General features: G+C 38.8%; 3 protein-coding genes across 3 annotated transcripts; all 3 read right to left on the reverse strand.

The window, feature by feature from the left end:
- Positions 1 to 336: 336 nt before the first annotated feature.
- Positions 337 to 4,917, reverse strand: LOC107603073 (uncharacterized). The gene is made up of 16 exons (XM_016295770.1): positions 4,786 to 4,917; positions 4,610 to 4,713; positions 4,418 to 4,513; positions 4,205 to 4,329; positions 3,988 to 4,128; positions 3,808 to 3,909; positions 3,564 to 3,728; positions 3,399 to 3,495; positions 2,947 to 3,164; positions 2,724 to 2,877; positions 2,431 to 2,639; positions 2,284 to 2,398; positions 989 to 1,178; positions 720 to 858; positions 555 to 654; positions 337 to 457 (listed from the first exon to the last, which is right to left on the reverse strand). Exons 1-16 carry the CDS (start codon positions 4,806 to 4,808, stop codon positions 384 to 386), a joined length of 2,052 nt encoding a protein of 683 aa, XP_016151256.1. The 5' UTR covers positions 4,809 to 4,917; the 3' UTR covers positions 337 to 383.
- Positions 4,918 to 9,176: 4,259 nt separating this feature from the next.
- On the reverse strand, positions 9,177 to 18,182 carry LOC107603084 (uncharacterized). The gene is made up of 9 exons (XM_016295782.1): positions 17,953 to 18,182; positions 16,216 to 17,253; positions 14,397 to 14,972; positions 11,738 to 11,953; positions 11,375 to 11,527; positions 11,023 to 11,148; positions 9,975 to 10,073; positions 9,669 to 9,738; positions 9,177 to 9,578 (listed from the first exon to the last, which is right to left on the reverse strand). The coding sequence occupies exons 1-8, from the start codon at positions 18,107 to 18,109 to the stop codon at positions 9,683 to 9,685; spliced, it is 2,421 nt and encodes an 806-aa protein (XP_016151268.1). The 5' UTR covers positions 18,110 to 18,182; the 3' UTR covers positions 9,177 to 9,578; positions 9,669 to 9,682.
- Positions 18,183 to 18,368: 186 nt separating this feature from the next.
- LOC107603102 (lysosomal-associated transmembrane protein 4A-like) lies at positions 18,369 to 23,919 on the reverse strand. Its single transcript, XM_016295813.1, has 7 exons — positions 23,674 to 23,919; positions 22,149 to 22,269; positions 21,888 to 21,964; positions 20,867 to 20,989; positions 20,666 to 20,761; positions 20,478 to 20,576; positions 18,369 to 19,465 (listed from the first exon to the last, which is right to left on the reverse strand). Exons 1-7 carry the CDS (start codon positions 23,797 to 23,799, stop codon positions 19,391 to 19,393), a joined length of 717 nt encoding a protein of 238 aa, XP_016151299.1. The 5' UTR covers positions 23,800 to 23,919; the 3' UTR covers positions 18,369 to 19,390.
- Between the last annotated feature and the right edge of the window lie 2,669 nt (positions 23,920 to 26,588).

The raw sequence follows: 26,588 nt of genomic DNA on the forward strand, positions 1-26,588 counted from the left end.
AGAACAACTTTAAAGAGGCGATTCTCAATATTTAGGTTTTTCCACCCTCAGATTCTAGTTTCTCAAATAACTGCATAAACCAGGGTTGGGGAACGTTGATCCTGGAGGGCCACTCTCCTGCAGTTTAGTTCCAACCCTGAAAAACCCTAAGGGAGGAAAAAAAAAACACCCCTGGCATAAACCATACATTAATAGAAAGCTTATTCAGCTTTCAGATGTATAAATCTCGATTTCATAAAATTAACCCATGACCCATGGTTTTGTGGTCCAGGGTCACCGAAATGTCTCAATTACACATCAGGCTAAAAGTGACAAATTGCAGGACATGCCAAGATAAAAAGCTTTGTGAACAAGACTTTATTAAGACCGAGAACCAAAATAGACTAAGAGATTGAGAGCACGATTTTTCCTGATGACAGCGGTGTTCTCAAGGATTGGATATTAGTCTCTCTTCGTACTGTCATGGGAATGGGGGAAGAAAAAGAAAACCCAACTGCAATTAGAATCAGTGCAGGCTTAAAAATAAAAACAGTGGGGAACTTCAGTGGCCATACCTTTCTTTCCAGTTTTTAAAGGCATGGGAGATGGACATCGTCTCTCACAGATGCCGTCACTCTCAGCATCACAAAGCACAGCGTCACAGTGTACAAAAATCTGGGGAGAGAACTAGTCAGTGATGCAGCCTAAACACAAATCATGTCTCGGAAGAAATAAACTACCTGATCCTGAAATACGTCATCACTCTGCACAAAAGTAAACATCTTGATTTCAAAGCGTTTCACATGAGACTGGTATGGGACGCTGTTATGAATGACAGGGTGGAAAACTGTCTCGTAACGGTCAGCCAGATTCACACAGCTGTTGAGAAATAAAATATATACACACCTATATAATAATAATCTCAAGTTAAGACTGGTCAGTAACTTAAGAGGTGAGACTTGGGGTCAAAGGGTTAACAAAATGCTATTATACAAGTTAAAGCCATTACCCATCTACAATCAAGTCCCATCTTGGAGTAGAGTTCCGGTCTTCTTTCAGAGTAGCCCAACAGTTCTCTAAGACTAGCTCTATCTGCAGATCAGTGGACTGAAGCAGCACCACCTCAAAGAACAGAGGACTTCTTAAGTACTGTACAACTGGGTAATCTTCCTTTACATAGAAGTTACTATAAGAGCCATCTGGGTGGAGGGGAAGAGAGGGGAAAAAAAAAAAAAAAAAAATTAAAACATTCACAAAGAGCACTTAGTCCAATAGCCCTTTTACACAATATTATGCCTTATTTTGGGTGATCGGATCACAAATTATCAAAGTATAAACCACGTCAACGGCATCAAACCACCGGTTAAGTAGCATTGTGGAAAATCTTGTACTACTGACCTGATACTTCCTGACAACAGCAATTTGGTCACATTATAAAGGATTGGACTAAAAGGGCTTTTAAATGCTCAACTCACCACTTGCTAGAGCTTAGCTCCAACGATAAAGACCCAAAAGTATACAGTGCAGGTGTATAGCATGTACAGAGCCAGAATATTACCACACGTACAACGTAGACACAGCTTGCAGATGCACTTACATTTTTTTTTTTTAGTTTGCATAGTACACATCCAGCACCTGTTTGCGCACACCACCGAATGAAGTACACAGTCATGGCCAAAAGTTTTGCCAGTGACAAATTGTTTCGCAAAGTTTGCTGCGTCAGTATTTGTAGATTTTCCCACATGTTTCTATGGTATACTGAAAAACAATGATAAGCATATCTTCATTTTAAGTATACTTTGAGCTTAATCAAACACCTGAACAAGTTAATCAAGCTCAGTAAGGAGTTTTATCAGGGTTGGAGCCAACCTCTGCAGAAAAGTGGATCTTGGGGTGCTATACCTGCTCAAGATTAATGGAAACATGACTAAAGTGCCATTTAAGTTGTGCCTTTTGAAAAACTAGCATTAGCTACTACGAGTTGATTTGCAGTTGTAACTGAAATGCCAGCTGCTTGAATATTGGACAATGAAACCACAGGAAGTATACTTTGAGCTTAATCAAACACCTGAACAAGTTAATCAAGCTCAGTAAGGAGTTTTATCAGGGTTGGAGCCAACCTCTGCAGAAAAGTGGTTCTTGGGGTGCTATACCTGCTCAAGATTAATGGAAACATGACTAAAGTGCCATTTAAGTTGTGCCTTTTGAAAAACTAGCATTAGCTACTACGAGTTGATTTGCAGTTGTAACTGAAATGCCAGCTGCTTGAATATTGGACAATGAAACCACAGCAATTCAGCATACCCTGAGCAAGCCGCAGTACAACTTGAAGCTCTCCAATACCGGTCTCTGGCAAGGGTTCATTTTCCCGTGGCTTTGTGAAGAAAGCAATCGTCTGGGTATCATTTAGTGTATAAAAGCAAAAAAAAAAAAACCACACACGACACTCACAGTTCTCACAACAACAGTGTCAGAGAAGGCAACTTGAAGTCTAAACGCCTTGGAGCCATTTTGAAAGCGTTGTTCCTGTATGTTGATGCCCTTTGCATTGGCCTCTGCCACAGTAAGGACTCCAGTGGAAAAGGTGATGTTCACCAACTCAGTGTCATAAAGGAAAGGACCCAAGAGTACATGAAACATCCTTTGGTCAGCATCAGTGACTACAAGGGATGGGGGGAAAAAATTATTATAAATAAAATATGCTTTCTTATTCCTTGGACTATCAAAGAACCCTCAGCACTCACGGTCAACAAAGTGGGGTGGTCTAGACATAAAAGGTGTCTTGATGGGGAAGAGGACTTTGTATCTTGTAGTATCCATGCCTCCCTCACTCCACAGTAACTCCAGCATTGGCTCAATGTCGTATGTGATATGGTACTGATTATTTACAGCATGACTCTACAACAGGAGTTAACCATTAGGTTAAAGCACAAGACTTAGTTGCCATATTAAAGCAAGAAACCAAACCTTGTAGTAGCCATCTGGTCCACCAATTGGTATTGTCATTATGATTTGATCTTCTACTACAGCCAAAACATAGCCTCTAGCAGTCATTTGCACAGAATCTATCTGCTTTCCATCTATTCCCATGAACATCCAAAGGAGACTGGTTTCAAGAGAACTCATTAGTGGATTAAACCGGGGGAAGTTCCAGGTGATCATCTCATCCGTAAAAGAAAGCCCACCTGTGAGCAACAGATCAGGGTTCTTCCATCATGGTCTTGGAGATCCACTTACCTGCAGAGTTACGCTCTAACACACACCTGACTGATTTTCAAGTGAACCCAAAGACCTTCAGAAAGTTAATTTCGATAGATTTAATTGGAAGTAAACCCTGTATGGAAAGTGGCTCTCCAGTACAAGGAATGAAGAACCCTGCAAATACTGGGTCAAATGCTATTGGGAATAGAGTCACGTACCAGTTGGACATGCAGCAACAGTATCCAACATGGTTACGGACCACTGTTTCTTGAAGTAGGTGGTCACTCTGATGATCTTCATTGGAACGCCATTCACCTGTTACAGCAGAATCAACATTGGTTCAAGAAAACTACTAAGAGCTGCACCACATTTTCCATACTCACATTTTCCACATAGGTCTCAGGCATGTCATAACCGCTTCGCAGCACCAATCGAGACCTGGTTGTCATTACACCATATCCTGTCCTCAGGGCATCCTCCAACACCATAGCTTTCTGATCAGGTGTGAAAAACACCATCCTCCAGATGTTGTACCTAGAGGTAGCGGCCTGGAATACGGCAGGCAGAGCATGTTTGATCAAGCGGCATGTGCCATGCAAACTCAAAACAAGAGCTGAAACACCATACCTCAGGAACAGTACTGGTCCACTGGTTATCAAACATTTTTGTTCGGGGCACAGGCCGCCTATGCAAAGCTGTAATTTCTTCTGGCAATCGGTTAACAGAAACCTAGGAGAAACCATTGTTAGGACATCTAAAGACTACTACGGCTTGATATTTTATAACACAAGCAAGCCAAGGTTTTACCTCCATATAATTCCGAGTGCAAAGAACTTCACGGGAGGCCCATTGGTCATGGTGACAGGTCTTCGCCACCTCAAAAACATCTTGTTCCGCTTTGACACCATGTACCCGGACGCGCATGTCAACATCAAACACGCTATCATCCTGAATGCAGAAAGAACTACTGAAGTGGAAGATGGTAGGATACAGCAACGCTTTAGGGCCAGAAAGAGCCAGTTACCTCATTCGCTGCAAAACAGTTGAAGAGAGAAGCAAAGACTTTGTAGTTACCCCAAGGATCAGAGTCTATACTAAAACCACATTTGGCAGCCAAGCTTGGAGTTACAGGTTCAATTTGGGAGCCATCTGAAAAGGGAAAAAAAACACGACAAATTTAACAAGTGTAGATTACGACCATCTTTCTTGGCAATATAACTATTTGCAGGCAACTTACTGAGAGCATCAAATTCAACTTGATTTCCAAGAGCTAGAGACTTATCTACAGTTAGCCTCATATAACTTCCCAGACAATCAATCTTCAGGCCTGTTCCTAAAAGAAACAGAATTTAAATAAAACAAAATCAAATGTTAAATAGCAAATATGGCCTACTGCACCTAAATGAGTACACGCATTAACAAAACATACGTTGGTTAAAATTCTGTGCTGGCACCACATTGAACTTCCTCGGTGTAGACAGGACATTGAAATTCTTCTGTGCCAAATTCATAACCACCAACAGCCAAAAAATACTGAAAGAGAATTAAAACAAATGTTAGAAAACAAACAGCAACAAAACATTCTCAACACAGAATCTAACTTACCAAACCCCAAGAAACCATGTCATCCTTGCTCAGAAAAACAGGCCTCTCTGATTTCAGGTGGTCAAGACCTATGGAAACCAACACAATTTAAACCCTTCTAGTGCAAAAGCTCAAAAAAATGAAAGAAAAGGTATAAATCAGCTAACTCTTGTGCACAGGTGATGCTTGTCATCAACTAAAGAGCAGGTGTCATGAGTTAACTATTATGCTGCAGTATTTAGAGCAGTGATGGGCAAACTTGGCCCTTCCAGGCCACTTTCCTGCAGAGATTTGATCCAACCCTGATATGACTCACCTGCCTGTAGCCTTCTAGTAGTCTTGAAGACAATGATTAGCTGGTTCAGGTGTGTTTGATTAGGGTTGGAGCTAAACTCTGAAGGAAAGTGGCCTGGAAGGGCCAAGTTTGCCCACCCCTGATATAGAGGGAGGAACTTCTCACACATTATTGAGTGAAAGCGGAGCTCTGCTAATGTTCATAGCAATACAAATGTATTATTTCTAGGAATGGTATAAGCATTGTTGGTTATTGAAAAGGTTAAATACATTTGGTAGATTTTAAATAGTTATTGCAGTGTACGCGATGAGTAGATTTTCCTTTGAGATATTTTAAACTTGAGAATATAAAATATAATATAATACAATTCTGTTTAAATCTACAAAATAGCACAAAATCTAAAATATAAATTAGGATTTTATGTTTGTATTTAGAGTTAAATATGTTCCAGACATATTCTTGACAGGTCTTGTGAAATTCAGCATAATTTAAAAGTTTACAAAGAGCACAAAATAGGCAAAATGCACATTTTAAAGAATGGGTTTATTAAAAAAACAAACAAACACATAATCATTGCACCCCTTTGTGATTGAGAAATCAACAATTAATCAACGTATTCTGAAATGTACACCATCAGGCATTTTATTTAGAAAGGTTTTCACTCGTATCTTGAGCTATGACCAACAGGATTGGCCCTTTACTCACAAAGTTCAAAAGACTACTAGCAGGTTAATAAATCTTTATCTCTCTATATAGAAACATTACAGTTCACAGACAAGGCTTGAGGCTTATATCTTAAAATATGCGCCATTGTTTACATTTATAAAAACTACTTAAACATAATTTGAACTATGATCTAATCCTGGCATGCTCTGAGAAAAACTACAAAACTTTAATAGGAATAGTTCATCCAAAAATTTTAATTCTCTCATTAATTACTCACCCTCATATCGTTCCAAACCTATAAGACATTCGTTCATCTTCACAACACAAAAATAAGAGAGAAATCCGAGAGCTTTCTGACCCTGCCTAGACAGCAACGGAACTACCACGTTCAAGGTACTAAGGACATCGTTAAAATAGTCCATGTGACATCAGTGGTTTAACCGAAATTTATGAAGCTACGAGAATACTTTTTGTGCGCAAAGAAAACAAAAATAATGGCTTAATTCAACAGTTTCTTCTCTTACGTGTCAGTCTTCGATGCATGTTCACGTACTAGGCATGCATGTGGTGCTGCTGCTGATGCAGGAGCCGGCTTCTGACGTAGCACCTGGATGCGCTGCGGCTCGTTTATAAGCAGAGGAATGCACACGCATGCAATGCATCATGGTACTGTCATGAACTCATGACTGCACGTGCATTAAAGACTGACACAGAAGAGAAGAAATTGTTGAATAAAGTCGTAATTTTAGTTTTCTTCACGCAACAAAAAATATTCTCAATGCCTTATAAAATTACGGTTGAACCACTGATGTCACATGGACTATTTTAACAATATCCTTACTACCTGTCTGGGCCTTGAATGTGTCAGTTGCGTTACTGTCTATGCAGGGTCAGAAAGCTCTCGAAGATGAGCGAAGGTCTTGCAGGTTTGGAACGACATGAGGGTGAGTAATTAATGACATAATTTTAATTTTTGGGAGAACTATCCCTTTAATCTGGTTTAAGATAGTCTTGCTGGTCTCCGAGCCTAACCAGGACCCTAAAACCTCTCAGGTTGTCTTAAGAGTGTTAGTTCACCCAAAAATTCTGTCATTAATTACTCACTCTCATGTCGTTCCAAACCCATATGATCTCCGTTCATCTTCGGAACACAAATTAAGATATTTTTGATGAAATCTGAGAGCTCTCTGACCCTGCATGACAGCAACACAACTGAAATGTTCCCAAACCCAGAAACGTAGTAAGGACATTGGTAAAACAGTCCATGCGACCTTACATCCGTGGCTCAACTTCAATGCAGCATGCGCGCGCTTTCTCCTGAACGTAAACAACACTAGCTGATTACGTTCTGGGTAAAGCGCGCGCATGCATCGTGGTACTCTCCATAATGGTGGACGACGGTAACTTGGGAGAAGAATTGTTTTCTGTGTGCACAAAAAGTATTCTAGTAGCTTTGCAAAACTGAAGTAGAGCCACTGATGTCACATGGACTGTTTTACCGATGTCCTTACTACGTTTCTGGGTCTGGGAACATTTCAGTTGTGTTGCTGTCTATGCAGGGCCAGAGAGCTCTCAGATTTCATCAAAAATATCTTAATTTGTGTTCTGAATATGAATGAGGGTGAGTGATAAATGACAGAATTTTCATTTTTAGGTTAACTAACCCTTTGAGCAGGGGTTTGCTAATTTTTCACAAGCACTGACGTGATGCATAAAGAAACTAGTTAAAAACTTTATCTGCAGCAATGTAAGCCCATGTTTAATGGTTAAACTTTGTACCTACTAGGGCTGTCAAAAAAAAATCGAATTTCGAATATTCGTCAAATAATAATAATAAAAAAATCCACATTCGAATGCAAAAACATTGCATTCGAATTGAAGGTCTGCGTCAGCCGTCAGGCAGCCTTATCAGTGGTGCACGAGATGCGATGACGATGTATGTGTCATTGATTGCATTTGAATGCTTTTGTTAGCCTATCCAGTTGAACCCACTAGATGCTACGTTGTTCGTTCATAAATTGCGGAAAACGAGAGTATCAGTGTGGAGAAGATGTTGTTTACGTCAAAACTGAAACCAAGCCGTGTGAACACATATTTATCACATTTTCTAGAGGGACATCTATCAGCGTTATTGTTTAGAACCAAAGGGTTATGAGGTTCAAGTCTCGTACCGGCAGGGATTGTAGGTGGGGGGAGTGAATGTACAGTGCTCTCTTCCACCTTCAATACCACGACTGAGGTGCCCTTGAGCAAGGCACCGAACCCCCAACTGCTCCCCGGGCGCTGCAGCATAAATGGCTGCCCACTGCTCCGGGTGTGTGTTCACGGTGTGTGTGTGTGTTCACTGCTGTGTGTGTGCACTTTGGATGGGTAAATGCAGAGCACTAATTCCGAGTATGGGTCACCATACTTGGACACATGTCACTTCACTTCACTTCACTTCACTTCACTTCACGGCAGAGGTATAGTCATCATTGGCTTCATAAAAATCCACCCGCAGATACTTCACCTGCCCTCGGTTATTATAGGCAATGGCCAAATCATGAGCACTGCAGTCTCTAGATAAACATAAACATGATTATTAGCGAAAACATGTGAATATGATCTTAATTAATGAATAATGATCTTAAAACAGTTTACATGCAGTCTGTGCTGATGTTCACCACTGTCCTCCTGACTAATTTATTCGACTAAACTTACAGTCGTTAATACCTGGATTTATTTTATTTTATTTTATTTAGTCATTTATCAGACGCTTTTATCCAAAGCGGACAACCGAAGCAATCAATTGTAGTATTAAAACAACTAAAAACAGATCCAAAACAAAAAGCTAAAACTTTATAAATACTACCTATAGGATTGAGAAATATCAGTTGATGTGATCTTGAAAATGTCCCAATTCCTGTAGGTTGTGAATCGATTTGAGATGGGATTTGGGATGAGAGGGATTCTGATGTTCTCCGCCTGCCTGAATTTGTGGGATGTTCAAATGTTTGTATAGCATGTGTGATTTAATAGATGAATATCCTGATCCGGGGAATTTCACAAAGCTTGTCAAGAACATGTTTTCGTGCAGTTCACCTGGCCAGTGATTATACGATTATGTTTAGTCAACGGCTAGTCTGAAGGTCTACAGTTGGTCTGTAATAGTCGAGATATTGATTCAAGCACATCTCACAGTGGTTACAGACAGACAAGTTCTTCACATCTTACTGTTAAACCTATAGTCTGTCTAGCTGAACTACGTGAAGATGATTTCTATAGCGACGCCTGTATCGTTTCAGTACACTGTGAGCTATGAAATCAAGGCGAATATTATGAACAGAGAGACTTTGAGACTGTTGATTCGAAGTATTTCAAGTTTTAATATAATGAATATTACTGCTGGGTTATAAATGTCTTTATTTAACTTTAACTGTATACATGAGTCTACATAAGATTAAACAATTCAAATATGAACATTCTTTCTTTGACATGAACATAAGCAATAAAAAATACACATTTGATAATGATCCTTAGTAAAATTGGTTACAACATGTGGTATAATTTAGTCTATTTAAATGGAGAGATTTCTTTTGACCATTTCTGGGGAGCAAAAGAACATCATTAACCATACATTGCAGCACTTCACGCATGATTTAATCTCTTATTAATATGAATTACTTTTTGAATATGGTTAATATTCTTTCTTTTTTGTGTGTGTGAACGTGGTTTAAGAAACATCATCTGAACATCAGCCACTGTGATCCAGTTTTAAAGACGTTCGTGTGATCAGTGTGGCCCGTGATGAAGTTTCAGTGATGAAACCGAAGCCGTCTTGTTGTCTAGTGCTTCATATCCACTCCAGTACTTGCTGAAAGTTCACAGAACATGTTGACCCTGATGAACAGAAGTAAAAATCTAACTTTTAAATGTTTTATCATGTCAGAGAATCAATGCTTACCAAGCACTGCTCTGTTACATGCGTCCCAGCATGTTTTCCATTTGCTCAACCTTTCTTGTGACAGCAGCAAGTATAACGACTGTTAAGGTTAAAGGGTTTGAAATACACTGTTTCCAGACACAAATATAAAAGGAATAAAGCTCAGCAAATGATGTTAGAATTAAGATTTTTGTGTGGATTATTCTTTTAAGAGAGATGACTTGCATTGCATTCATTATGGGAAATGTAGTTCCACTAAAGGCCCCAATGTACTTCATACATAACTGAAGAATGTTATTGACGTGTGATGTTATTTCGAAAGGATATGTTTGGCGTTGAGGTCCTGTAGGGAGGTTTGTGTCTGCCTCTGGAAAGCCAGTCGGGCCTCACACATGCAGGGGTCCTGAACGATCTCCACCTTCACCTCTTCACATCACAATCAAACAACAAACATCACAGAAATACCTCGCAAAGGGTGATTTGAATTAGGGGTAATTATAGATCAAACTATCTAGCCCCCCCCAAGCACAAAGTGAAAGTTTCTTAGCAAATATGTAACACTTTTCAACACAGTTTATGCAATGTTGTTCTTTTCTGAATTTCTCACAACATTGTGAGAGTGTTACATATTATGAGTTTACATCGATGTTGAATCAGCGTCACCCGACTCAACATGTCAGAAATTACAAGACACTGACAGATGAAGTTTCTCTAGTGACTACAGTATATTTTAATGAATGATTTCTGCAGGATCATGACTGGAGTAATGGCTGCTGAAAATGTAGCTTTGCCATCACAGGGATAAATAGCAAACAGGTCTTTTAAATAACTATAGTATTTCACAATACTTCACAATACTTCGTTTGTATATATTTTTGTTTTATCAAATAAATGCAACCTTGGTGAGAATGAGAGAAAATATATATATATATATAATTTTGAATTATTTCTAAATGACTAAATGCAGTAATGACTACTGAAAATTCAGCTTTGCCATTTCAAGAAAACAAACAGAAATATTGTAATAATATATATATTTTTATTTTATTTTAAATCAAATAATTGCATTGCTTGGTGAGCATTAAGAGATGTTCTTCAAACATTCGAAAACATAAAAATAAATTTGAACATAATACAAGAAGACTTAATGGTTAAGCATTGCCCAGTACATAATATACCATCATGTGAAAAATACTAATGTTTTTAGATTTTTTTTCTCTCTCAACTATTCAGTGGCTATTGGATTCATTATTTCCAGTATCAACGTCTATTGGAATTTTTACCCATTTTTCATATAGGTATCATTCCTGCCCACAGCACATGAAGTGGATGGTTACAGAAAACATGTTTGAATGGTACTTCTATAAACTCTTACGTTTTTTGGAACATGTTTTCTTGTCTTCTTGCAACACAAAACCCCGGTGGCACTCACAGTGATAGGAAGCATCATCGTTGACACAAATGTGTTCACATTCATGACCCAGCACACAGTAGTCCAGACCTGCAATAAGTTAAAACTCTAGAGCCCTGAAGCTAACAAATCTCAGCAACACATGACAGAAAATACAACTAAATAATTGTATAGCTCTAATTGTTCACCATTATGTAAAATTCTCCTTAAGAGAATATTCCACAAGACAAACATAATTCTCAGCTCGCTACAGAATCCTATCATAAAATGGTATGATGGCAATACCATTTATGAAGGTCTAAAGCAGAAAACTCACTGCCACTACCATCTCCATCAGCGTCACTGGCTTGAAAACATGATTTCTTGTCCTGCATCAAGACAAAGCCAGGAGGACACGAGCAGTAATAGGAGGAATCGCTGGAGATGCATGCGTGTTGGCAGTCGTGGCCCAACGCACAGGAATCCACACCTGAAATAAGCAATAGTGCCGACCAAAAGGTGGGGGGTTTCAGAATGTCCATTGGGACATGTTGCAAAATTAATTTGAAATTTCTTTAAAACAATATTAATAGCAATCTGATCACAAACTAAGTCTAATGCTTTGATGGAATTTAATTTGATGTTTTTAGATCACGAAATGGTATGAATGAAGTCATAGTCATTTCTGATCATAACTCACTAGCACTACCTTCACCATTTTGGTTGCCATCATTCTTTTTGTTTCGGTCACCCCTGTGTACACTGTCACCATGTCCGTAAGCGCCAGCGCCTCTAATGGAGCATGTTCGCATGTCGTCGTTCAAGACAAAGCCTGAGCGGCATTTGCAGTGATACGAGTTGCCACTGCTCACACAAATGTGTTGACAGCTGTGTCCTATTTCACAGGCATCCATATCTGGAACAAGCCATAGGACATCTATAGTAACACTGGCAATATTGTGCAAGATAATTTCCTTAAAAACAAACAGTAGGAAGTTTCCATTGAAGGCTTTGGTAAATGTTGTGTAAAACAGTGGAAAATGTCATTATGACCAAGCTTATTATCTGATTTGCAAGAAACCAATTCAACACTAACACTGACTCATCAATGTGATTTTTGGAAGTAATTGGCGAAAAAATAACGTTGAACTCTGTACAGCAAATAATATTGTTCCCAATTATTTTTTTCCTAGTTAATATATTAACTAGGAAAAATATGTGTATATTTACATATATGTAATATACATTGACTTTTCACACATTTTAAGTAAAACAAGGTACTTTTTAAATAAATGTATCTTGTTTTAAGAATTTGTATATGATACTTTAATAATAAACTGAAAAATCTTTTAGTTTTGGGTTTTAAACTTAATTTCCTGACATTTTCAAGCCAACATGTAACCAATATGCGCCCTGCTCCATTTGCCCCAAAATGAAAAACTATCTGCCTGTAAAAATGTAGCTATGGTTTGTCATCTGTCTCAGACGTACAGCACACTGACACTGATGTTATTGCTATACTGTTTTGTCAATGAAACAGTACAGAACAAAAAAAGTCCACAGTAATTCAACAGTGATTTTGAATGGGTTGAATCAGTGGCTAGAATTCCAGAATTCAGCTGCTAGTGAGCTGGATTGTAGGACAAAAATCATTACATTGCACACATTTAGCTAAATTACAGCTCTGTTCCAAAACGGCATGAGCTGCCTTGAAACAATGTATCTTAAAGCGCTAAGACTGTTCCGAAACATCAGCTACATGATTATGCTGCGTTCTAAAATATAATTCCGACCAAAATCTAATGTCGCAGTGCATTCATACATGCAATTAATTAAAATAGAAATCTTTAACAAATATTTGTGCTACATGTGTCTATTCTCATGAAGTTTTGCATGCTAATTTTTATGCTCATTGGACTCTTTTGTGTCAAGCCTCCTTTATGCTTTACGTGAAGAGCACTATCTGTGTGACATGAGTAGTGTCCCAAATGCCTCGTTTTTTTGAGTTTGCCTGATGGTTAGACTGCTGCCTATGTAGGCATTAGACAAAGAAGCTCACTATGTTTGGAACAGAATTTACATCATGTAACCTGTAACTTAGCGCACAAGTAATACAATCAGAACAAAAAGCTGGCAAGCAATTGTTAGCTAAATCGGTTAGTTAATTAGGATTGCTGGTATTGTCGCAATATAAGCATTCTCTATTATTAAGCTTAAATTAGTCATAGTTAGAGAAAATCAAATATTTTCGTACTAAGTATGTCTTCAAAATCTAAAGTAAAGCAGTTAGCATAATCTGCTGGCTCTTACGTTTTAGGGAACATGTTTTCTGGTCTTCGTTCAAAATATAGCCCTTCCGGCACTTGCAGTAAAAGGAGGAGCCACTGCTGACACATATGTGCTCACAGTCATGTCCCATTGCACAGGCGTCCATACCTGGAACAAGCTTTCATTACTCGACTGGAGTGAGGAGGCCACTCTAGCAAGAGTAAGTTCATGGGCAAGCAACTGTCTGGATTTCTAAAAATAAATTGCTTTAGTTTGAAGAAAAACAAAAAACGGTTGTACTAAATGTCTAATGTAATAAGTCCCTTAAAGATCCACTGGAAGCTTAATGGGACTTTTATTGGGTAATATTACTCAAATGATGTGCCCTTAGTTTGCATAGCATTTAGCATTAAATCAGTATGTTATGGTACTAGCTGACAGCTGCACTAAGCTAATTGTTTGGACACTTTGAAGGCGTAACTAGCAAGCACTAGCACAGCACTTGATTGAGCAATTTTAATGTCCAAAAGATCGACTCTTGCCCTGAAAAAGACAAACAATTGTAATTATCCACAAACAGTCAAATATCCAAAGCTCTCAATTATCAGAGGTTTCTATGAAAAACATACTTGAAGTACACTTAGTCTTACAACAATTGTGTGAAAAGACATTGACAATATTAAATACCGAGAGCATTCCATTCCAAGACCTTCATTCCACAAAAATCGGATGCAAAGCACATACATTAGATGATTCAAAGCATTCAAAAGAGCCAAACGTAGAAGAATGCTTCTTTGAATGATCGGTGGACTTTTTCAGCACTCACATACTGAAGAAAGATGTCCTTCAGAATGTGTTGCGATCCAATGGTTCAAACTTCTGGAAAACAAGACAATTACCTTGAAAGCTATAATTCCAAATGATCATAATGCATGGATTTAATGTCTGAAGTAAACTACAATTTTAAATTTGGTATTCAGACACAACTGTTTTCCAGAGAATGAATCATCACCCACTTCCAAGGATTGAGATATATCTTGTAAAAAGGAAAGACATAGAGCCCCATCTCCCCTTTTTTGCATTAACCCTACCGCACAACGTCTCCCGGAACTTTGAGGTGAGCTTCTCAATGACACCGTAGGTCTCCACGTAGAACACATGGTCCTCAAGTGGATTGCTGGCCATGAGCTTCAGCGACTGCTTGTCAGCCCTGTCCACTCCGACTGCGTAAATCTCAATCCCCGAAGCTCGTGCTGCAGCCGACACCTCCTCGACTTGGTCTTGAGGACGCCCGTCAGTGACAATGATGGCAACCTTGGAGATGTTCTTCGATTTAGGTCGCGCTCCTGACTTTTCAGTGAAGGCTTCATCCATGGCTTTCTTGATGGCCATACCAGTCATGGTTCCCGCGGCGAGGGGTTCGATGCGGTTGATGGCTTGCTTTATAGAGTCCTTCGTAAGATGGCTCTTCAGCAGGAACTCAATTTTGACCGTGCTGGCATAGTTCACCACTGCGACACGTGTGGCATCGGGGCCAACGTCAAGAGTGTCCACCATGTCAGCCAGGAAGATCTTGACCTTCTCAAACTCACCTGGACGCACGCTACGTGAGCTGTCAATGATGAAGACCAGGTCCAGTGGGCGGCTCCTACATTGTGAATCTGTTGCTGAAAGTTAAACAGAGATTGTTAAGCACTTCAAAATTTTGTCAATGTCAACATGATATAATGAAGACTGGCGTGTTAGTTCATGAAAGGTTTAGAAAAACAACCAGATTTAGAGTTGACGTTATATGTTTTGAACCAATGGAATGAGAGTAAAGCATATTCTTTGCATGCAAACAAAAGGATTAGTCAAATTAGATTAGTCAGTTTACTAAAAACGGAGTTTGGTCACTTCTAAAACAAATCCCATTGGATTTCAGCAAAATGACATACTTTGATACACTGGAATATGGAAAGTTAACTTTTTCTGATATGTAAGGTACCCTACAGCAGGAATAAGCCATGACTCAGGATAATTGGGCCATTAATGTCATTTTGCTTTGTCCAACTTTGCAACAAAGAAACCTTAAGATCCTGCTACTGAAGGGCCACTGTCCTGCAGTTTAGGTCCAATCCAGACTAAACACACCTGAACCAACTAATCAAGGGACTTTTGAACTGTAGAACTATTGGCAGAAGTACACGTTTTTTGGCGTGTTCGCAATGCAGGAAATAGGAACGCATTTCATTCTAGGAACTCCATTTGAGGGAACTGAATTAGCTCCTACTTCAGAGTAGGGTATAAAACCGTTCTATAGGAACTATCAGTGACATAATATATGCTGATTGGCCAAATGCATACGAAACGCTGACTACCCGACATTTTTAAAAAGCCATGGAAAAATATTTACTCTATGAACATAGAAAACAGCGATAACAGCATTTAGCTACCTGTTGTCTGCAGTGCGGTGTTCTTTTCTCAGCCTCGATGATATGTAATAATACAAGCGGTCATTGGAGATTGTCAGATTTTCATCAAACGTGTAAATTGTGTTTACATTCCATCTCCGTTATTACGAAACCCACAGCCCCGATCACGCATCCTCCATTCACTGGTTGTTGATGTTTGTAGATGCCTTGCATAAAGACATCGCTGTCGGCCACTTCAAAGTTCCTGCAGCCGGTGCGAATACGAACAGGAAAACGGCCCGAGGGGCAAATTGGTTCTCTAGGAACCACCATGCTGGCTAGCTCCTAGAACTACGTGGTGCGAAAACCCCGAAGGTCTTCAGGATTAATAGAAGCTTCAAGGCATGTATTGGAGCTCAACTATACAGGACATTGTCCCTCCAGAAGCAGGACTGGATACCCCAGAATGAACAGATGGAGGGTTAAACAAAGTTGTACAGTATACATGGAATTATACCTGTCCTCCCTGTGATGACTACCCTGCCATGGGTAATAATCCTGTTTGGTGCCTCTGGTAATGATTCTTGTGGCACAGTAGACATTAGTAGGAACTGTGGTGGGGTGGTCTGAAGATATGCCTCTTGTGTCAAACTGGATGTTGACATGGATTGGGATGAGATCTTTGGGGAATAAGGGCTTAATCTATGAGTGGACACTGAGACAGGCTGAGGTGAAATGCTTCGAGGATTTGTCTCTGGTATCAGTGTGGATACTGGCAGGGATTCTAGGTAGGCACTTTGGTCATATGGCTCTAACGGTGACTGGGGTGGGATTCTTTGAGGATATGGCCCTCTTGAATAGTTGAACTTTGGCAAGGGTTGGGATAAAGTGCTCTGAGAGTACATCTCCAGTGTAAGGGTGGATGTTGGCAGGGATTCGGGGAAGGTACTCTGAGGATATGCCTCAGGTGTCATGGTAGTGGTTGGAAGGGATTGGGGAAATGCACCTTGTGAATTTGGTTCTTGCGCCAATGTTGACAAGGATTGTGGCATAAGTTTCTGAGGCAGAGAGAGATTCAAAGATTGTGAGGTTTCCAAGGTCATTGATGGCTTTGATTGGTAAAAAACTGTCTCAGGAGCAACCGGTGGAATGCTTGGCTGGTTATTTGTTGATTGCTCCGGAAGAACCACAGATTTTTCTGGACCTATATACGATTGTTGTGGAACAACAATGGGTTGATTTGACACCACCTTTGACACGCCTGTACTTTCCCCTGTTTCTCCTGTAAGTACAACCGTTTGTTCTGGATCTTTAAATTTTCGGCAAACTATTGGTGCCCATTCACCTCTCAGCTGCATGCGTGCCTCAGTTGGATACTGGTTATTATTTGTATTATGCACCTTTGTGGTTGGTGTGTCTTTGAGCCAGTCATGAACTTCGGGTTGAGAAGGAGCTGTGGGTACTGGATAAACTACTGGGATAAGATGGGGCAAAATCTTCCTCCTCTGTTTGTTAGGGTGATCAGGTCCATCTAACCAGTATTTACTCCTGTATACTACGGACCATCAGAAGGTTGAAGTGGAAGAGGAAATTAGCCAAACACAAAGTCAGTCAAACAAATACAACAGGCATAGTTTGCAATGCCCCAATTCCTCATTGTTAAAACATTTTACAATACATGCCACTCAGATATCACACAAATGCTTTTTTGTAGCATTCATGCACTTCAAGGAATAGTTCACACAATCATTTACTTACACTCATGTCATTTCAAACATGTATTTATTTTTATCTTCTGCAGAACACAAAAGGAGATTTTTGAACAGCATTGGGTTCCAACAACATCGGACCCCAGGGACTTTTATCTTTTGGACAAAAGATACATTTTTCAAAATATCTTCTCGTGTTTCACAGATGAAAAAAAAATCATACAGGTCGTACAGAGAAAAAGACGACAATTTTCATTTATGGGTGAACTATCCTTTCAGTGCTTAAATGTGCATGTATTTTATTTCACATTTGCTATTATAAATGCACTAGACAAATTTCTAACATTGTGCATTGCACTAGAAATTTCCATTCATATTCCTGTTACAGCATGCACAAAGTCAACAAACAATTTTTGTAGTGCATCAAGGAAAATAATGAAACCATAAATGTTCCATTGCAGTTATGTAGAGTAGTTCAAGATACAATGCAAACATTAACTGAGAAACATTAGAAGTAAGAAAGTGGCTTAAGATCAGGAACTTACCTGCTGGGTTCAGCGTCTGGTGTGGAAGCGCATTATTTCTTCTTTGTGCGTAACTTTGTGCTAAAATGTGGGATGGATTTTTAAAGTCATAGGATTCACAGAAATCGACCAGCAGAAGAGAGAGGCAATATACCAAACTCCCAATAAAGGACTTCATTGTTTCTCTGTTCTTCTCAAGTCTGCTTCACGTTTGTGTGCGGTCCTCTCGTCTAACTGACACCAGTATGATTCCAACAGCATCCTAGACTGCACATTTAAAGGGTTGACAAGAAACGTGTCAGATTTTTGTCCAATCCAAATACAGAAGGGTGAGTCCCACATCAAATCACTAGACTTTTTAGACTGACAGATGTAATAAAGCATAAGTAATACTAATGAACCAAATGTCCATTGGGGGAAAAGTCTGATGGTAGGTATGTTGTTTTGAAGTGTTTATTGAAGTAATTAGATTACAGAACATGTACAAGAAAAGAAAGAGACCACAAAATAAAATAACATGCATCCATTGATTTATACAGCACTAGCAGTTTCCTTTTTTAAACTCTATATCATTGTTGTTCATGTGAGGATTCCTCTTGCATGTTAACCAGCATTACCCAGTAGTTACCATAAAAACAGATCACTGTGACGGCTGCCAACATGATGGTGTACAATGGTTCAATGGATGGAAAACACACACACACACACAAACAAGATAAAAAGTGCTTTGAGCTTTCACGTTTGAAAGGATAAAAGTCTTACGTCCACTAATAAAGTACACAATGGAAAAAATATATATTTTAACCATCACATTGGATTATCTAAACAGATTTTTAAACTAGCAAAACAGATTTAGGTGATTCTAAATGCAAGTTCCCTGTCACGTTGTGATTTTCAATGTTGATTTTCACAATACTTCCTCTACTATGACAATCAGGAAAAAACACAGCATTGAAAAGCATGGAAAAATAAAGATCTCAAGATGGCAAGTAAAGTGAAAGCTTTCATTGGTAAAAATTTCAAACGGCAGACTATCTGCCCCATCTCAGAATCATTTCATTAGTGATTGATTATGAACTATATAATTCTGTCATAAGCTCAATTTATTGCAGAGCCCGAGTCATGATGTCCACAAAAGAGAATGGCATTTCAAATCTCAGATACAACACTAAGTAATTAAAATAAATCTTGCCACAACCACATGATCTCTTCCCCAACATTGTGCCGCTTCAGCCGTTTTCCTATAGTTTTACAAAAATAGATCTGCAGTGATGAACTGTTACGAGAGTCATGCGAAAGAAAGAGTCATGGATAAGTCTACGCAAATATGTAAGCTGCTGATGTGATGAGTGGACGCTGGGAGTCTAAATGCCCTCCATGTGTTGGAATGGAAGGCAGGATCGAAAGGCAAAGATGGGTGTCTGCACTGGCTTTTACTGAAGAAACCAGTCAGGGGAATTCAAGCTGGCACGTAAGGAGGAGGCGGCTCCTTCGCTGGCATTGTCATGGCCATTTCATAGGTGGGAAGGATGTACTATGATAAAGAGAAGACGCCAATGAAACCAATCTGAAGTCATATTTCTGGACAAAACTACATGACACACTTTCCTGTAAAAAACGATACAGCTGGGTTCTGTTGAGGACTGGTGAAAAAAGAAACATTGCTCAAAACCTCTTTCGAAGGCAAAGAGTGCCCTCTACTGTAACAGAGTGAATGGTGTATTTTGAGGGGCTACATTTTTACTACTGAGGGAGGGTAAGATGCTCTCCTTTTCAGAATAAAAGACCACCAAAAAAGGAAACCATTGTATCTGTTCCCATCATCCACTAGTACAACAGACCAGTGTTGTTACTGTTAACAGAAAACTATTAAAAAACATTTTCGGTAATTTAAATAAAGCTGAAATAAAATAGAAATATTTGATGAAAAATGTGAATTAAAAAAAAAAGAAAAGCTACCTTGCCAACTAACTGAAACAAGTTAAAGTACTAAATATTACTAAAACTGGGAAAAAAATTAAAGCTACATAGAAATACAAAAGCAACATAAAAATGTTGAAGGTACATACAATTACTAAGACTTAAACTAAAATTAATGTATAAAAATGCTCATTCAAAATATTATATAATGCTATAATACAGTATATAAATTTGTAAATCAAATAAAATTTGTACAGATTATACACCCGTGCTCAAAGAGATTTTTTTTTATTCAGAAAAATTTTAACTGATGAACTGTACACAACAAAAGCAACTCCATCTCCATGTTTCAGGATATCAAAGTCAACAACAATATTGCACTAATCTAAGCACTACATCAATAATACATTTCTAATTTATACAGTCCAAGTATGACTGTTTTAAGTATAAAGCCTTTTAATGATGTAGGGCTTGGATTGGTACAATGTTGTTGCAGTTGTTGACGTTGTCAATTTAATAACTAATATACTTGCTCTAATTATAATATTATTTTTATATTTAATCTAATTACAATAATCTGATCTAATATCATCTTTTCAACTCAAAGTAACTTAGAATGGACATACCTGAGGTGGGGTCTCAAAAGCAGGATAGACGGCAATCTCTGGAGTGTTCCTGTTGTTTATGTACTTATAGCAGTTCCAAACACAGTTGATCAGGTAGGCCTGAAAGAAAACACACACACACACACACACTAAAATAATGTGTCTTCCAAATAAAACATAACAGATTCAGTGTCGGTTCATATATCTACCTTAAGGACAATGAGAATGGCAAAGAAGACGAGCACAAACAGCAGGAGACAGCTGGAGTCCAGAGAGAGCAGGTTGTCTTTGTATGGGAAGTCCGGCTAAAAGAGACACATTAAAAACATCTCTAAGCATTTTACATTAACTTCTAATGTCAGAGGCTTGAGAGACAGATGGTCAGCAGTGGCAGTAGAGGGCAGACTGACCAGCTGGTCCAGGTAGTCCTTGATTCTGGGCAGGTACGTGAGGGAGCTGATGGCCACCAGGCAGCTCAGCGCAAAGTCAAACAGCTGATAGCAAAAGAACGGGATGAGCCAGCCATCACGATTCTGTGCGAGGGGGAAAATGTGTCATGAGGTGGGTTTTTTCCCTTTCATTTTTAGACTGTTTCTCAACATTTGAATGCTGATGCAAACCTGTAAAACTCCAGGGAATAGTGAATCATCCTGTTATTAAGCAAATAAGAGGAGCTGTGCTGAATAACTAAGCTCAGAGAATACTTAACATGGAAAGGGAACTATCAGCAAGGCTGTGACTCTACTGGACCAATATTTCACTGCCTATGAGGCCTAAAATTTGCAGTCAGAGGATACTCGGGGTCTAAAACACATAGTTAAAACTCAATGTTTACTTGAGGTAAAAAGCTCAGGTATGGCAAATATGCGTTGACAACTGAAACTACTATACAACAAAAGTTCACAGATCCAACCTGTTTTTTAAAGATGACTTCAAGCAAGACTGTGAAGTACAGATGAACACAGTCGTGAAATGCATCATTCCATTCTAGAATACATGACCATGTCAAATGTTTGGAGAAAAATGGATACATTTCATTGTATTGCCTTTAAATGTCAAAGAAAGCTTACAATGTTTAACATAGTACTGCATTATAAGCAATATTTGATATTGCATCTTGACAACCCTTTTAACCCTCATGCTGATTTCCGGTCAGCATTTATTTATTTTGTACTTTTTTGGGGGGGGGGGGGGGATTTTTTCCCTTGTGGGCACTTGCAGTGTTTCTAGTTAAAAATGGCCAGCCTACAAAAAATTGCTAATAAATTTCTTGCCAATATTTAAAATATGGTGATAATATATCATAATAATGAGAAATTAACAAGGAAAAACAAATCGGGTAAAGGATTTTCAGCACAGCACAAGGATTGATTTTTTTCAACATAAAACAATTAACAAACAGCACAGATGTACCAATTTATAGAAACTTACAGTAATGGCCCCATACACCATCATGGCACTAATGGTGAGCATAAGGAGAGAGATAGCAAAGCCCACACAAGCATTCTCTATAGGGGTAACAGAGAATTTGCCATTTTAGAGATTATAAATATATACAATTTATAGTTTTTTTTTAAATACATAAAGTACAAAAAGATATACAAACAGCACAAAAAGTATAATTATTTGGCACTGTATTAGTATTAAATATAGGTTTACAACATTTAATTATCGAAAATCTCATGAATGTACCTGACATCCTGTCTGAAGCAAAGTAGTGCTCAATAACTTCATACTGTAGGTCAACAGTAGGGACGTTTTCAGGGTGAGTTACTGCCACAGTCAACAGAATACCCATCAACAGGTTCACCACCTTCGGAGAGAGATTATATTAGTAAAAATGTACAGATGAGACAGTAGATATAATATTTAAACAGCCTAATAAAACCAAAAGTCTGATCATTCACTATGTCATGTGACTTCCTGGGCATTTTATTGCACTTCAAAACAAAAAGAGATCAAGGTCTTAAAGGGGTCATATGATGCGATTTCAAGTTTTCCTTTCTCTTTGGAGTGTTACAAGCTGATTGTGCATAGATAAGATCCCTGAAGTTGCAAAGACTAAAGTCTCAAAACCAAAGAGATATTCTTTATCAAAGTTAAGACTCTGCCACGCCCCCCTAAAACGGCTCGTTCTAACACGCCCCCACATATCTACCTCACTATGTGGAAATATTAGCATAATGCCGCCCAAATGTGCACGCAAAGAAAGAAGGCGTGGTTTCAGTAACCGCAGTTAGTGTTGAAGCAGCATGTCAGGGAGACGCTGTGTGTTTCAGTGCGAAAGCAAGCATCATATGACCCCTTTAAAACATTTGCTTCAAAATCTTTACTTAGAAAATATAATTCAAAATGTGAAATAATCAGCTAAAATTAAAACCAGTCAATCTTAAATGGAAACATCTGGTCTTGTTTTCTGGAAACAACCAGGGCTGCGTTTCCCAAAAGCATCGCAAGCCTGAGTTGATCGTGGCTCCATTGGTTTCAATGGCTCTGCGATGTACTTAAGCTTACGATGCTTTTGGGAAGCGCAGTCCAGGTCCAGACTTTGCCATATAATTATTTACAATTGCATTTACCACTGATAGTTAAAAACAGATTAGTTGATACTGCCAGTGCCATTTTATCCAAAAGTATTCATAAACCTTGCCAAGCCACACTTAATGATCGTTTATTATTTGAGTTTTATTTGTTTAAAATCTAGTTGACACCCTAATTACTACTATATACAGTTATTAATTAAAACAAAGTTACCCTGTAATATATAATAATAGCCATTTAATTCTAAATAATTTACTTTGTCTAAACATACTTCGTGCAAATTGATAACGAATTGAACTTTAACCCCATGAAAGTTTGGTGAACTCAACCTCCGGCCTCAGTTAGCGGTCTACAAATATACGCTTAAAAATAATCGCCACATCATATTATACTACTTCAATAAACAGATAAGGTTCTTAAATCGTGTTTAATCAACATTTAGCACGTCTAAACACGTTTGCGTGTCTTATTTGTTGATAGTTCCAATTCAAAACATTGTGTTAGCTTAGCGGTGGCTAGCATCGCGCTAACACGGCAGAGCCAGCCAAAAACATTCACACAGACGTAGTTTAAAACACAGACACGCCTCTAAACGACGGGAGGAAAGGATATTGATGTATTCAATTTATGTGTAAAACTACAAGACTATGTTTAATGAATGTTTCGCGCCTCGTACCATGTACCAGGTGCCCAGGATGATGGTTCCAGTCCGCACGTGACAGCAGCCGCAGCAGCGCGCGCTGTACATTCGGTCCCGAGACGGTTTAAAACGCATGTCGTTCTCGGTGCTTTGAAGAAACATCGAAAAAAAGAGACGAGACGAGTCTCTCCTGTCAAAAACAGCAGCTACAATCGCAGCGCTCGATCTTTCGGGCAAAACTCCCCTTGATGGATGAGAAACAATGGGGGCGTGGTTAAAGCTAAATCATAGCGACTCGTTCTTTTGAGTCGGATCTTTTTAATGCATCGGTTGAACCGGCTCACAAATTTGAAGTGGTCCGAGCAATTCATTCAGGAAACATATTGAATGAATCGTTCACGAATCAATCTGAACGGTTTTTACGGATCATCAGAATGTTGAACTGATAGGGTGAAACGTACAGTAAAATATATTATAAATTAAATATACATATATAATTCATTTAGAACCGACTCGTGGAAAGGAATCACTAACCCATCACTACTGAATCATACGTGGAAAATGGGACGTGGTCAGAGTTTAATCACGCGTGGCTGCGCTTATATTTATTACTGCATTGGTGGGTTCTTAGTTTTAAGGAGAGCTCGCACAGGAGGAGGAGGATGTGCATGAGCTCACCCAGCTGTAGACAGACGCATGGAAGTTAAGGCTGGATGCTTTTCTCGGAAAAGCTTTTATGGAGTTTGAAGAGCTGTTATATAATAGATAAGATGCTGGAAATTATGCAAGAAATCAGGTGATTTATCAGAAATAGACAGTGGCAGCTTGTAAATATATGCTAACAGTAGGCCAATAATTTTACAGTATAGTGCTGTCTGATCTTGCAAAAGACAAATACCTTTTTCCCCCCTCTAGACAGTTTTATACACCTATACACTCTAAAAAATGCTGGGTAAAATAGGGACAAACCCAGCGATTGGATTGTTTTGACCCAGCGGTTGGGTTACTACCCAGAAGGTTGGGTTAAACATTAAACATTTAACCCAACCGCTGGGTCAAAACAACCCAATTGCTGGGTTTGTCCCTATTTTACCCAGCACTGGGTTGTATTTAACCCAGCATTTTTTAGAGTGTACTGGTGAATATAGCAAATAATATAAAATGTGGACTTATTTGACTAAGTTATGGTTTTTATAATCTTAAAAACCGTTTGATATTTTTTGTCAATTAATTGACAAAATTAACAAATTATTAATATATTGTATATTAACAATACGTGTGTGTATTAAGTATATAATAGCACATACACACACACACACACACACACACACACACACACACACACACACACACACACACACACAGTGGTGTGAACAAGTTCTTGCCTCCTTTCTGTTTTTTTTGCATAGGTCACACTTGAATGATTCAGATCAATCAAATAAACTTTAATATTACACAAAGATAACCCAAATAAAAACAAAATGCACTTTTGAAATAATTATTTCATTTATTAAGGGAAAAAATATTTTTAAATCTGCCTGGCACTATGCGAAAAAGTAATTGCCCCCTAAATCTAATAACTGGTTGAGCCACGCTTTGCAGCAACAACTGCAATCAAGTGTTTGTGAAAGACTCATTGCCAGTTATCGCATCGCTGTGGAGGAATTTTGGCCCACTCTTCTTTGCAGAATTGTTTTAATTCATCCACATTGGAAGGTTTTCGAGCATGAATGGACTGTTTAAGGTCATGCCACAGCATCTCAATCGGATTTAAGTCCGGACTTTGACTTGGCCACTCCAAAACCTTAATTTTGTTTTTCTTGAGCCATTCAGAGGTGGACTTGCTGGTGTGTTTTGGATCATTGTCCTGCTGCATAACCCAAGAGCGCTTCAGCTTGAGGTCACAAACTGATGGCTGGACATTCTCCTTCAGGATTTTCTGATAGAGTGCAGAATTCATGGTTCTGTCAATTATGGCAAGTCGTCCAGGTCCTGAAGCTGCAAAGCAGCCCCAGACCATCACACTACCACCACCATGTTTGACTGTTGGTATGATGTTCTTTTTATGAAATGTTGTGTTGGTTTTACGGCAGATGTAACGGGACACACACCTTCCAAAGAGTTAAACTTTTGTTGTATCAGTCCGCAGAATATTTGCCCAAAAGTCTTGGGGATAATCAAGATATTTTTTTGGCAAATGAGAGACGAGCCTTTGTGTTCTTTTTGGTCAGCAATGGCTTTTGCCTAGGAACTCTCCCATGGATGCCGTTGTTGCCCAGTCTCTTTTGTTGAATCATGAACACTGACCTTAACTGAGGCAAGTGAGGCCTGCAGTTCTTTAGATGTTGTTCTGGGTTCTTTTATGACCTCTTGGATGAGTCGTCGTTGTGCTCTTGGAGTAATTTTGGTCGGCCGGCAACTCCTGGGAAGGTTCACCATTGTTCCAAGTTTTCTCAATTTGTGGATAATGGCTCTGACCATGGTTCGCTGGAGTCCCAAAGCCTTAGAAATGGCTTTATAACCCTTTCCAGACTGATGCATGTCACCTATTTTGATTCTCATCTGTTCTTGAATTTCTTTAGATCACGGCATGATGTATTGCTCTTTAAGCATGCTTCACTTTGTCAGACAGGCTCTATTTAAGTGATTTCTTGATTCAACAGGTCTGGCAGTAATCAGGCCTGGGTGTTGCTAGTGAAAGTTAACTCAGCTTTCTAAAATAATGTGGTTAATTGCAGTTCTTTCATGATTTAACAGGAGGGGGCAATTCATTTTTCAAGTAGGGCCAGGTAGATTTGGACAGTTTTTTTTCGTTAATAAATTAAATCATCATTTAAAAACGGCATTTTGTATTTACTTGCATTATCTTTGTGTAATATAAACATTTGTTTGGTGATCTGAATCTTTTAAGTGTGACAAATATGCAAAAAATAAAAAAAAACAGGAAGGGG

Source organism: Sinocyclocheilus grahami, unplaced genomic scaffold (assembly GCF_001515645.1).
Source record: "Sinocyclocheilus grahami isolate Dianchi unplaced genomic scaffold, SAMN03320097.WGS_v1.1 scaffold340.1, whole genome shotgun sequence".
Taxonomy (NCBI): domain Eukaryota; kingdom Metazoa; phylum Chordata; class Actinopteri; order Cypriniformes; family Cyprinidae; genus Sinocyclocheilus; species Sinocyclocheilus grahami.

Coding starts and splice junctions, on each gene's coding strand:
- LOC107603073 (XM_016295770.1), bottom strand. CDS start 4,808: ATGACATGGTTTCTTGGGGTTTG. Junction 3,496..3,563: donor CTGAGACCTATGTGGAAAAT/GTGAGTATGGAA, acceptor CTGCTGTAACAG/GTGAATGGCGTTCCAATGAA. Junction 2,878..2,946: donor GACCAGATGGCTACTACAAG/GTTTGGTTTCTT, acceptor CTCCTGTTGTAG/AGTCATGCTGTAAATAATCA.
- LOC107603084 (XM_016295782.1), bottom strand. CDS start 18,109: ATGAAGTCCTTTATTGGGAGTTTGGTATATTGCCTCTCTCTTCTGCTG. Junction 10,074..11,022: donor GAAAACATGTTCCAAAAAAC/GTAAGAGTTTAT, acceptor TGTGATGTGAAG/AGGTGAAGGTGGAGATCGTT. Junction 9,739..9,974: donor ACAGGACCTCAACGCCAAAC/ATATCCTTTCGA, acceptor CAGTCGTTATAC/TTGCTGCTGTCACAAGAAAG.
- LOC107603102 (XM_016295813.1), bottom strand. CDS start 23,799: ATGTTTCTTCAAAGCACCGAGAACGACATGCGTTTTAAACCGTCTCGG. Junction 22,270..23,673: donor TCCTGGGCACCTGGTACATG/GTACGAGGCGCG, acceptor CTCTCTCCGAAG/GTGGTGAACCTGTTGATGGG. Junction 20,990..21,887: donor TGGTGTATGGGGCCATTACT/GTAAGTTTCTAT, acceptor CCCCTCGCACAG/AATCGTGATGGCTGGCTCAT.